This window comes from Pavona decussata, unplaced genomic scaffold (genome assembly GCF_977016875.1).
Source record: "Pavona decussata unplaced genomic scaffold, jaPavDecu1.1 SCAFFOLD_302, whole genome shotgun sequence".
NCBI classification, from domain to species: Eukaryota; Metazoa; Cnidaria; class Anthozoa; order Scleractinia; family Agariciidae; genus Pavona; species Pavona decussata.
In genome coordinates this window covers 2,000,001-2,013,147 of record NW_028145698.1, presented here as the reverse complement: position 1 = coordinate 2,013,147, position 13,147 = coordinate 2,000,001, and the positions used below count along the sequence as shown (strand labels likewise).

Here is a 13,147-nt window from a genome sequence, read left to right as displayed (position 1 = left end):
TCGTTTTAAATTGGGATCTAATCATATTCCAAACTAATGAATATCAAAGCACAGTCCTAGAGGCGTTTTCCCAGGTGCTTTTATACATTAATGCCCGGGAAAGCGAAACAAATAGCTGTTTCCTTTAGCTATAGTTATGTTTTCTAATACAATGACTCTGTGCCAGCCCGTAAGCTTATAACAATTATAATTTTGATTTATACCGTTCGGTTGTGACTTTCAGCGAATTCTTTGTTAAGTTCTATGGCGATGCTTGCATTATCTTGTTATTGACGGTATACCAATGTCGCTACTTGCAGCAGCTACGAAAACCGTACAGAATATTTGCAACTGAGGACCTCTAAATTATCATCTGTTTTCTCTTTAAGGGCTGTGAATAAATGAAGTGCTTTACCTCGTGTGACGACGATCACTGGCTCTTCCCGTTCATAATCTGCATTAATAAGAAAAATAATATTGGTCAAGGTTGTTGTACTTCTTAGTAAAGATTAAATAGAGTCATTTTTGTAATACAGGTCTCCTTAGGAGGATGGCGTCATTTAATGGGCAGCTTTATAGTGGGTATTTATCAATACAGAAGCTTTTCTTTATGTTCCTATTGATTTTGATTTTCATTGACTGATAATATGTTCTCTAAGAGCTGAAATTTATTATGGTATTAAAAAAAAGTCATCCTATCTTAAGATGGAGGAGTTGTGAGAAGCTCTGTCGAGAACTAACTTATTCATTAAGGAGAAGCTTCAGGGCGTAATACAAGCGTACCTGTGTCCGATGATGCATCCCCTACTTCTGAATCTGAAAGCAATAAGAGGGAAGAAGTCATATAAATAGTTTAAAAGGATATTCAGATAATCCTAATACTCATTTGACGTTTCAGGGACGAATATGGTGCAAAACTATTTATAGTCTTATGAGAAAAAATGGACAAAAGGGAAAAAACCTGAGATAAGCCATCAACATGAGTGATAAAATTGAACCTATGCTACACATTGACATTCAAATCCTAGCAGTAGGGAGAATGTTTGTCCCATGAACCTAATTTATGGCCTTAGCTCCTACGAGTCCACTTTATCTCAGTGGTTGAGCATCTGAACTAGTAATTGGAAGGTCTTAGGTTTGAGTCAGACTCCAGGAAGGAGCACTCGAATTTCCTTTTTCCGAGTATTCCTCCGCTATTCACTGAAGAATACATCATTCTCAAAGAATACCTTTTTCTGATTTCAAGATAGCTTTTACATTTTGAAGATCCATTTATTGCACGAATATATCTTTCTTCAAATTTTCATTATTAATTGTTATTCTCTCGGTATTCTGTAATGGTACACAGCACTAGATTACTACTCGAATCACCTTGGTCAGCAGCTGCTTGACCGAGAACTTGCATCTCCAGCATTTCATGGTCTTGCTCGTCTTCTGGCAAATTAAAGGAAAGCCAGAAAGAATTACAACAGATTTATAATAATTTATTAGGCATAAGTACAGAAGGATCTTACAAAATGAAGACAAATCTATAACCAGGAAAAGAACGGAGACTAGTGTTTAAAAGGGTGGCACACTATTAGTGCAAAGCGCATAGTACACACTCCGACTGAAAAGGATAAAATAAACGAAAATAAAGTGGCGAATTGTATTGTAATGGCAGATAAATTTACCCTGGTCGCTCTCATAGTCGTCAGTGTCCTCATCTTCCGATTCATCAGGTTCCTCTTCACCTCCTTGTTCTATTCGAGACCCATAAAAGTATGATTAATAGTAGTAAAAACTTAATTTAACTTCAACAGCTTTATTTTTTGAGGCCCTGGCTGCAAAAAAACCCAAAGCTGGTTCCCTGTGAGGCGTTTACACAGCAATATCGATAGACAAGTTCACATGAAAGTTTTATTTTGCATGATTGAGTTTATAAGCAGAGTTAAATTGTACTTACCTTCATCGCCTCGACCACACAGAGGAATTCCACGCAAATAGCACCAGAGCTTTAGCATTTTCTGTTTTAAGATCCCTCGCACCTGACAAATAAGCCATTTAGTTAATTTTTAAAGTTTTAAGTAATTATTTTCATTGATGCAATTTAACACAAGCTATCAATATGGTAAAGCAAACAATCATGGTCGCACTAAGGGACGGAACGGAATTGGCCTGCAAGAACTTTCAACTATCCTACACTGCGACCCGTCTTCAAATTTTATTTGATGCTAGCATAGCAAAACATTATTTTCTGTGTTTTAATTTATGTCTTTCTTAATGAATTTGATCACCTTATCGCTAATATTACTTTTTTAAATTGCTCTTTTTTATTGCTTGGCTGTACGTTTTTGTCAATTTTGTGGTATTGAGAGGTTTTTGCGATAAATGAGGATATAAAAGATGCCGAGATCTGTTATTCCTGGGCGTAAAGGGTGTGCAAAAACAACAGCAGTAAGTATGGTTTCTCGTGCACTACTGAAGTTGTACAAACCTAGGTTTAGTTAATCAACACTAAAGCAGATTTTGCTATTAAAGAGAGTCAATGTTCCCCCAATGTTAGCTAGATGCAGTTAATGTGTGATAAATGAAGAGTCTATTTTTGGATTATCTGAATTTTTTCTTTGTAGCTTGTCTAATGAAGGCTACAAAAGATTACTACATACCTGTGGGGTTGCAAAGGTGTAGAGCACTGGATTCATTGCTGAGTTAATCGGTAGGACAAAGACAGCAATCCACACGGCGATATCGTCAGGTGGCTCAAAGGCTTCGTTTAACACCGAATTCAAACCAATCACCACAATCGGGATCCAGGATACAAGGTCGGTTAAAATAATCCAAAACACACGTTTGGCGAGGGACGTTTCTCTCTTGGCATCTCTTGCCCTGGCTTTTCGTTCCCTTCTCGTACCTTGACGGGTGAGCCGCCATCTCGACATGCAGGTCTTGTACAAAATCATGGAGTACGCCACAATAATAACGATAACCAGAGCCACATTCAAACCCACAAATACGGCAATTGAATACTCCCATCCCGAAATAAAGTCGGGGTCAAGCTGGAGGGGGATACACACGACTGATTTACCATAGTAGAATATGCTTTTGTCATGGTCATGGAAATAGCGGATGCCGAAGGTTGGCAGGTAGGCAAAAAGGAAACCGATCACCCAGATGGCAAGGCAAAACTTATGGGCCTTCTTTCGAGTGAGTCCCTTGAATTGATAAGGGAACACGATCTTCTTCACTCGCTCAATCGCGAGGAGCGCCAGTGTCATGATGGATACCTGGCTGGACATCGCCGACATTCCCCCTACCATCTGGCACCGGAAACCGGTTCGCCACTCAAAGTCATGCAGATAATATTCACCAGACCAGACAGCATCCATTACCCCGACAGTAATAAGGTACACTCCCATCAGTCCATCCGCAACCGCAACGTGCATCAACAGAATCGTTTGCACGACATTCTTTTCTTTAAAGAACACTCGCCAGGTAATCACAAACACAGCCCCAAGAATCGACAAAATTCCAACCACCCAGATGCACCTTTTTGGGTTTACGTTCCGAAACATACTGTCACAGTTTGCGAAATTGTCATTGATGACAAAAGCACAGCCGGCGTCTTCCTTGAATTCCGCATGGCAGCACATCAGGTTGGTATCAAGCATTCTGCAAGATAATCATAAAGGGCAAAAAATTAACAATTTAAATAAGTAACTTCAAGGGTCGCTTTATGTGACTGCGCAATTGGTTGAATTAGTCTGTAAAGCGTTTGATAAAACTTTGTATTTGAGTACTGGCAATGCGTAAGGTTTGATTTTTGCTAGATAAATTGCGACAAATGTGGGCATATGACATAACATGACCCTGTTAGCGTTTTAAGATTTCAGTATTATTCTCTGCCATGAGCGTTGATTCCTTTTAGCCATAAATTGTTGTTGCTATAAGAAAAAAAATCACAAAAGGGACATTAAGTTTTTGAAGGCTTTTAATTATTTTTGTTGAAATATGTATCAAAACTAGGGTGTAATAATTTGTAGATTTTAAATCAAGAGCCTTTTTGTGTAGAGGTACAGTATGGCAGGATATTTATACCAAATTTGAGCATAGCGTGGCAAATATGTGAACAAGCTAATTCCGTAACGTTTAAATGTTTCCCGTTGTTGCCCAAGCTCATAAGGCCATAAACGACTGGGACGCCAATGATCACCTTGTAACTTACTGGTTTCGAGCACGCGTGCAGCAAGTCAAAGGATGGAACCCACCATAAAAGAGACTAAATGCTTTATCGTTCATATTTCATGCCCAGACTTCATACGCCTTTTAAATGACGTGCAAACTATGTCCTTTAAAACCCAACAGGAGTTTACATTTTTGTTAAAACAGTCATTCCTAGTTTTTCCTAAGCCTAACACCTGGAAATGAATCAAAACCTGCCAATTACAGCTAACAACAGGATTTCGCATCTGGACAGAGCTAAATTTCCTAGTTTTCAATAGGTTTCCTACGATCATTGACAGCAGTTAAAAATGTGATCATTGGTGGAGTTTCCATCGTCTTTTCATGAAGCTGTTATGGTATATTGAGACTCCAGTCCCTTTTGCTGTACAGTAGGCATTAACTCTGAAAGTGCATAGACCGGTTTTCACAATAATTTTTTTTTTGGTATTCTTTATTGGAAACTCAGGACTAGTCAAAAAGAACTGCGCTTATATTAGTCCGCTGATTTGCGTAGGTTTATAACAATTATTTTATCAAAGAATATTACATTTGTGTGATGTTGTTCATTCCAGCGAAAAAACCCACAGGGAGTTCAGCCATCAGGTTATAATGCATAAATCTGAAATTCAACACATAAATATGTAACTTATTTAGGCGCTGAGTTGCTCGCGTAATTTAAGGCCCGGTTAGTGTAACTTTGGAAAAATGTTAAGATATTCACACATATTCACACAACTTCCCGCTGTCAGGATAAATCTTTGGCGAATTAGGTCTCAAAATAACACTGTTCAGCCTGGTGGGGGATGGGCTAACTTTGAAAGATCGCAACTTTCCTAATATTTGAAGCAACAGCAGCAACCTCTGTGACCTTACCTAAGATTTACACGAAAGAATATGATACACCATGTGTTTCCATGGGAAAACGTGTAGCGTCGTTACTTCGCATCTTTATTCCATGGTAGCATTTGATAATTGGTCTTGATTATTTTGGAGTCAGGTTAAGCGGTTTTCTGGGGTTGTGTAAAAATCGAGCCAATACGGTGGTTTTTGATAGGTGATGTAATTCTCACGTCAAGTGACGTCGTGCCACTTGGATTATGAATGAAATAAATTAAGCTGGGTTGAACGTCGGCTAGGTTGACATATTTTTGCACAAACGATACTTAACATTTACAGCTCTGCGCATAGCAGAATGGAGCTTAAGTGAAAGTAGAGCTGTAGGCGGTTAGATATTTTTCTATTCAAACGAGAGACAGTACATTTTTTAAGAAGAAAATTTCATTCAAATGCCTAGTCAACAAACACCGTACTGTAACGACAGGCTATTCCCGGAAAGCCTGACTACAGTCCACTACAAACTTCAGTTAATCACTAATGATAACAATAATAATGGGAATTTCAGTGGAATCCACATTGTGGCTCTTCGCTCCACTGTTTCCAGGTCTAATTGGAATTTGGAAATGTTGGTTCAGTTTTTATGGAGGGAGGAAAACCGGAGTACCCAGAGAAAAACCCTCGGTGCAGGGACGTGAACAAACAACAACAACAACAAAATCAATCCATCCATCAATCAATCAATCAATTAATTAATCAATCCATCAATCATTTAAGCAGTAGCCAGTCAATCAATCAATCAATCAATCAAGAAACGATTCATTCAGCCTATCATTAAACAATTAACCAATTAATCCATTCACCCATACATCGTGGTAATTATGTTTTTATTTCTTTGAATGGCACAAGGTAATCACGTTGAATAACAAATCTTGTCTTCTAGGATATTTTTTAATTGCTGTAACGTGAGAGAAAACACTATTTAAGGCCGATTTAGACGATACAACTTTTGCTTATACGACTGTCGCATGCGATTTCCAGAGCGCGCTGCTCGCCTCATAGAATTTTAAGACTTTTTTTTCAAATCCTACGACATTTTTTTGTGACGTACACGACAGTCGTAAGCGAGTTGAGGGTATGATTTACAAGAAAAAATTCGTGTCATAGGCCTGTCGTAAGTCTGTCGTATGCGACAAAGTAGTACCGTGTAAATCGCCCTTCTAACATAGGTGTTATACTTAGGTTCTTCCAGCAGTGATTGCGACCTATAAGGAAATCATTCGTTTAAAACTTTAGGAATTAATTCCAAGCTTAGATGTTTTGTCCACGTTTTTATTTTTTCCACACAACTCACACATAGCGAGCAAAAATGTAAATGGAATATAAATTTGTTCCAATGAAAACCAAAGAGACACAGTAATACCCAAAGTTATACTTACAAAAATCGCAATTTTTTGACGTCTTGGAAGGTTTCTAAGGAGACGTTCAGGATATCATTATCGTGGATGTCACTACAAAAAACAGATATGTGTTGTTAATATTATCTTGATTTGATGCGATCGATACTTTTATGAAGTCGTTATTTCACAATCATTATGTTTAGAAAAGCGGACACCCACAGGAGCATCATTTAGTGTCCGTAATAGCGAGAGACTTCCGTGGCTAATCATACGCATGAGTTTACTGAGGCATCAGGGAGGGCAGAAGCTCATACCAGAGCAATTCTGCAAGCCAAGGTAATGCCTTTGACAGCCTTGTAGGTGTTGTGGAGTGATCAGGTTTGGGAAATTCAATCAGTTGTGGCCGACTTTGGGTCCACAATTTCATCGTACCCCGCTATTGTGAACTCTCGCTATTAAGGACACCAAATGATGGTCCCGTGGGTGTCCGCTTCTCTAAACATTATGATTGTGAAATAATAACTCCATAAAAGCATCCATCACATCACATCAATTTAATATTGTCAAATGTCACTATAATGTTACAAGCCAAAGAAGGGGCAAGTCTGTCTACAACATTTAAATGACAAAATCAGCTAAAACATCGTTGTTGTTGAATCGTTTATTAATATGACGGGGTCTCCAACAGAAATAGCTAGCCTTTCGAATCTCTTGGCTGTAGTTTCAGATTGCTCTTCCTTTCTTTCTGATTAGGCATTCTCGACGCCATTGATTGGTCAGCTGCTTGACAACTGTGGTGACGGAATTTTTTCGTAATATAAGGCGCCACCGAGTCCGGGAATCGAACGCGGGTCACAGAAGACGAACGAACGAAAGAAACGCATTCCCACAAATGGCGCCGAGTCAGACAATTCAGCCCGGCCACATTGGTGGGAGGCGAGTGCTCTCACCAGTACGCCATCCCTACTCCCAGATTTTATGATTCTTGTCCTTTTATGAAGTCGAGTAATCCGTCGATTTTCCAAACGTTGCTGTTGTTCCTCGCCCGGGCAATTCGTTCACGAATTTAATTTCTTTGGGAAGATTGGTCATAATGACAGGAATTAACGATCCGCCCTTTTGATATGACGCGACGTCCCGTACGCCGATTTTTCACAAGCTAATCTAAAGGAAATCTGATCCTGGGCAGCCGGGCATTCGTAACAATTCATTCATTTGTGTCAAAATGATTTGTTGAGGTCGTCCAAATCGTTGTTCTAGACTTTCTACTAATGGATCGCAATAAGAACGTAACAAAGTAAGTCCCTGGATGGCTCGACTAGCAGCAACTTCCAAAAGCGATTTCAGCTAGTTGAATTTGTCGATCTTCCAGAGAGATGCCTTCTCGTGCACCCTAGATTTGTGCACGAGTCCCTATGTTTTCTCCAGGTTGTTACATCCCCTCGAAATCTGGGACCATTAGCAATAAAAGATTAAACAGGTAGGTAGTATAGTGAGTAGGACTAATCAAATCCAACCGGTTAGCTCACTTCGTGGTGAAGGGCTAATCATTGTCTACTCACAGGTACAAAAGACTCCTCAGCCCCTTGAAAATCCGCTTGGGTAGTACTTTAATATGATTATTCGACAGATACCTTCAAAAACAAAACAAGTTGAAAAGGTATCAAAACCAAGAAACTCGACACGCGCCTCAATTTGGTTACCATGTAAACTCTTTAAATAATTCTGAACCACCTCTCTCCATTTCGTTCAGAGGCGTATACGAACACCAATAACAAGTTTCCATTTTACACACATATAGCCGGTGTTCAGTGGCCGGCTCTTCAATTGAGGTTTACACTAAAGGAACTTTGTCATTTACGCAACTAGGAGAAATTGGGTTTAGAAGTCGTTTAATGTTTCACTGTAAAACTGTTGTTAGATGATTTACATTTGTATTGTACTTTTATTTACTATTTTATTTACTATACTTTTACTATTATTTATTTTTTGTTTTAGTCTTTATTAGTCCAGTCTGGCAATAAATAACATTACTTACAAATCATATAAATCCACCAAGTCGCTAAACTGACCAGGATGAAGCTTTGATATGTTGTTTTCCGCCAATTTCCTAATATATTTTTGTAGCAAACAACAAAATATAACAGATGAAATGATTATGATAAGCAATAGCCAAGGTTACATGTTGTTACAAGTAACAAAACCTTTGTAACGGGAAAATAAAGCAGTGCATATATTATTTACATACAGTTAGTTCTAGTTCGAATTGGTGTTATTAAAACCTTAAACAATAAATTTTAGTGAAAATCGCTAGCTTAAAATTTATTTAGGCAAATCCTCTTTTAAAAAATTATTTCCGAATATTTTCTACCCCAAAATTGGCAAATCTCATTGAGATTCATAACACTGCAAAATTGTGTCCTCCTTATGTTTAAAATGATGTTATAACGACAATAAACTGTGCGATAAGATGTTAGTGAATGCTTGCTTTTAAGAAATTATATTTATTTCTCCTTCGTCTCACTTCTTTTCATCTAGAGGGTTGGCGAAGGAGGCAAAAGAAGTACTTGTACTCGCTTTTATATATCAAATGAAAAGCCGAAATACCTTGTTAGTTTTCTGGCTAAGATTGATTTGGCAAAAATTTGAATTCCATTTTGTCGGAAGAGTTTACCGAACTTTAAATTTTCTAGTTTTATCGTCATATATTTTACATCGCATATTTATAGATTTACTGAAAACCTTGAGTACAAATATTAAAACTAAAGCTGTTCGACGTTTCGATGATGCAATCATCGTTATCAATGCAAAGTGGCTGTTTCTTCGTGGTTGATTATAAATAAGTGAAAACAATGTAACATACATTTAGGGTCAGTTATTTAAACAGAGTCTACCGTAGATAGACAATCAGTGGGCCTCCAAATCTGTTGATAAGTGGTTTATTTTAAGTAGATATTAAATAGTTTTCTAGGCTGGGATGCAAGCGTTCCTGTTACTGTCAGCAGTAGACAATGTTTAGATATGACCGTTGGTAAAATTGAAAATGGTTAAGAACGTGATTTTGTTAAACACCGTCTAAACTGTCTTTTAATAACTGATCCTTCGTGTTCTTTGTGATTATGTAAATAACTTGGCGCGGATGGTGTCAGCTTGTACGTTGAAAGCTGGTTTAAGATCTTGAATGATCAACATTACGTGAATTAAGCAGTCAAACTTGTTGCGGCATTTTTTCAGCACAGAAAAGTTGCTAGTTAATTTTTTTTTTTAGTATAACGCAAATCGTAAATGTGATTGCCAATAAATTGAGGAATTTGGTGAACTGTGTTCGGCAACACGTTGATGTAAGTGTCGGTTGGTGTACCCGACAAATTCCATATCGCATTGACTACATTTAAATCGCATTTTTGGTTGATGATTCTTGGTTTCAGTTCCCTGGATTTTAACACGTCTCCGATTTTCCCGCATGCTAACACAGGTTGAAGACGCACGCCAATTTTGTTGCCTAAGGACATCAATTGTTTCTTTGTGCCGTCTGCCGGTGAACAAGATGGGACCATAGCTTAAGCCGGCGACAAGCTAGGCGATTTTTATTCGCCGATCGCGACTAATATGATCGTCAGCGAATATCGCAAGCGATTTTCGCCACCGATTGATGCGGACACACTTGGCGACTTTCTTCGCCGATCGCGGCGATGTGGCACTTAAACATTGTTCCCAGGCTCCATCCTATCGCTGCTATCCGACATTTTGAAAATTCATGTGATAAAATAGGCTATACTGGTTAGTTGACTTTACTAGCGATTCGCAGCGATGAGCGCAGAAAATAGTGGGAACGAGCACACTAGGCGAATGCCGGCGAATTTAATCACCGGTATCTGACATGCCAGATATCGACGATTTTATACGCCGATCGGCGTATAAAATCGCCTACTGGGTCACCGGCTTTAACTCACGAAATGTTGATCATTCAAAACATTAAACCAGCTTTGAACATGCAAGCTTACCCCATCCGCGCTAACATATTTACATAATCACAAAGAAACCAAAAGTCTATTATATTGTTTTCACTTATTTAAATTCAACCAGGAAGAAACAGCCACTTTGCCTTGATAATTATGATAGCATCATCGAAACGTCGGAAAGCTTTAGTTTCAATATAATTTACAATTGTTTACAAGCGTTTGTAATGTTTTTTATGTATTTTTCTATACTTTTGAATCAATTTAAACAGTTTCGTGAGATTCTTAAAACATGGATACGTCCTATTACACGAACCACAAAGGGTACGATTTATCTTACAGAACCAATTGTCATAACTTTGTCGTTATTAAAATAAGTGGGCGGTGCTTTTTAACCCCCATCCCCCACCCCGCCCCCTTCTCGCCTGTCCTCATCTGCCCCCTTAAGGCTTAGGAACTCAAAAAAGAAAAAACAAACATTAAATACAACTAAAATTGGGTTGCATTTGTTAGTTGCTGTCACAGTTCCTGCCTGATGCAGTTTTCCAATTTAGCAATCTAATTTTGCTATGAGCCAAATCTCACTTACAGTATCTTTATCTTGGTCAAGTTCCTGAAGACGTCATGGGAGAGATTATTAAGTTTGTTGTGAGCCATCCACCTACAAAACATCCTTACATTCTAGCCACAACTTAGCTAAAAGTACTCAGAATTAAACATGTGGTGCTTTAATTAACTTGACCCTTAATCTACACCGGTAAGGGATAAATTATGCCCCGGCGACTTTGAACCTAAAAAGGTTTTTCAATATTTGCACAAACTCCATAAAAACTTTTGGACCTTTCTTGGTGTTTATCTCGAAAAGTTAAGGTGTGATCGGTTAGACTTCATAGAGTTTGATGTTACCATGGCAGCCAATTGTTAACAGAGATTTTGTTTCAGAAAATTGGAAATACCTCGATGTTACTTTTGTGTTTTAGCTGATGTTATCTTTCCTTATTGGTTTTAAATAATTTTCTTTCAATTTCGGCGCGTTTCTGAAGTCTTGCGAAATCCAGAAATCAAAAATGGTAGATCCAATATGGCCGCCATTTGGTAATTTTGATGTGTTTGCCGCGTCATATGACGTTATCACTTCTCGGTGCAGACCTCAAAGGAAACATTCTCGGACGTACTGTCTATTCTCCAGGCCTGATTGTCGTAGCTTTTATAGTTGCTAAGTTATGGAGTGGGGGGAAGGAATCCCCTCAATACCCTCCCCCAAAACACAATGAATATAATGTGTTAGTTGGGATACATTTTGTCCGCTGGATAGCGACTTATTCAGTGAATAAAGTTATACGCTCTTTGAAAAACCAGAGCCTTGATGAAAGTGGTTAATGCTTCCCAAAAAAAAGACCAAGGGCAAGTGTTAACGTCTTTAGGAGCAAATGGAATCTATCGACAAAAAAAAATGGAGTATTTTTGTTGAATTCCACCTTACTGAATGTTCACACTTACAGCTGCGTCAGGTTGAAAAGGTTCCCAAAAATCCTGCTTGGTAATCTCTTAATATTATTGCGAGACAAATCCCTGTTGATCCAGGAAAAAAATACAATTAGGAATCTAGCAAAACACACAGCTCTTCATAACAGTAAGATTAACATCGACTGAGTTTATAGACTTACTTCAGCCACTCAGCTGATATAAAAGTTACGCGTTTCTCTCCCAATCATCCAGCAACAAAGTTTTACTTGGCCCCTAGATAATTTGTTTCTTTTCATTCTAGTCAGTACAATTTTGATCATTCAGAATGAGTGTATATGCAGAATGAGTCTATATGCATTTGAATTCTTCAACTACAACATATAGCTAGGAATCACCTGGTGCACCATCTCGTGGCAAAATTAAAAGTAACTGACACGAACAACTGCACTCATTAACATTATAATTTTTTATTCAATATTAACGTTACAGTCTAACCACCAAATCCACATCTCCTTTCCTCTTTGCTTGAAGACACATTAAGTTGAATTTTACGCGGGTTGATTTCTTTACTGGGATAATCATGTAAACTCATTTCCTGGATATTATGCATGTTACAGCAAGACTGTTTTGTTTTCTGTGTTTTAAGCGCTATTCATTAATTATTTTAGGAGACTAAAATTATTGGAAATTAGTAGTAGCACATGACTAAACAATTCGGTAAGAAGATTTGATCTCTCGGAACTCACAGTTCGTCCAAGTTTTTGAGATCTGCAAACAGTTCAGCAGGTAATATCTCGATATTGTTATCGTGTAACCACCTTCATAAGACAAAAATGAACCGAACAAAATCAAAAGAGCCTATCTGATATTGACATTGCTCGAACAGCACTAGGTTGTATAGGAGAAAGGAAAATAAATCCAAGGCAAGAAAACTATTACAACTAGCTGAAGCGTTAAAACAAGATTAAAAATGTAGAAAACGGGAATACATAATTAAAACAGTTAAACTTCTTAAGCATCATTAGAGCCATGGGTGAGTACGAGATTGAGTTTAATCATTAATGAAAATACCCTGACCAAAATGTTAATATGTAAATTGAGATTCACAACTGAAGACAGACTCATTGTTAACAGTTAAGCCATTAAACGATGGTATAATCTCAGGGGGCTTAACATCATCTGAGTGTTGAAACATGGCATAGCTTAGTTTCTTACAGAAACAAACGAGCATGTTATTACTCCTATCTAGACAGGGAGGGTGGGGAAGGGTACGGATTGTGCCTGCGGCAACCATTTAAGGTTCAA

General features: G+C 38.1%; 1 protein-coding gene across 1 annotated transcript in view; it reads right to left on the bottom strand.

Annotated features, from left to right (window-relative positions):
* The window catches only part of LOC146454426 (uncharacterized), a 328,274-nt gene that overhangs the window by 3,233 nt on the left and 311,894 nt on the right, over positions 1-13,147 (bottom strand). Inside the window, exons 24-36 of the mRNA XM_085095575.1 lie at positions 12,589-12,660; positions 11,876-11,947; positions 10,965-11,036; positions 8,455-8,526; positions 7,979-8,050; positions 6,456-6,527; positions 4,730-4,801; positions 2,628-3,630; positions 1,925-2,006; positions 1,653-1,721; positions 1,351-1,413; positions 763-795; positions 395-433 (exon numbers count right to left, since the gene is read on the bottom strand). Coding sequence (XP_084951701.1) covers positions 395-433; positions 763-795; positions 1,351-1,413; positions 1,653-1,721; positions 1,925-2,006; positions 2,628-3,630; positions 4,730-4,801; positions 6,456-6,527; positions 7,979-8,050; positions 8,455-8,526; positions 10,965-11,036; positions 11,876-11,947; positions 12,589-12,660 — 1,793 coding nt within the window. The remainder of the gene's footprint in view (positions 1-394; positions 434-762; positions 796-1,350; positions 1,414-1,652; positions 1,722-1,924; positions 2,007-2,627; positions 3,631-4,729; positions 4,802-6,455; positions 6,528-7,978; positions 8,051-8,454; positions 8,527-10,964; positions 11,037-11,875; positions 11,948-12,588; positions 12,661-13,147) is intronic.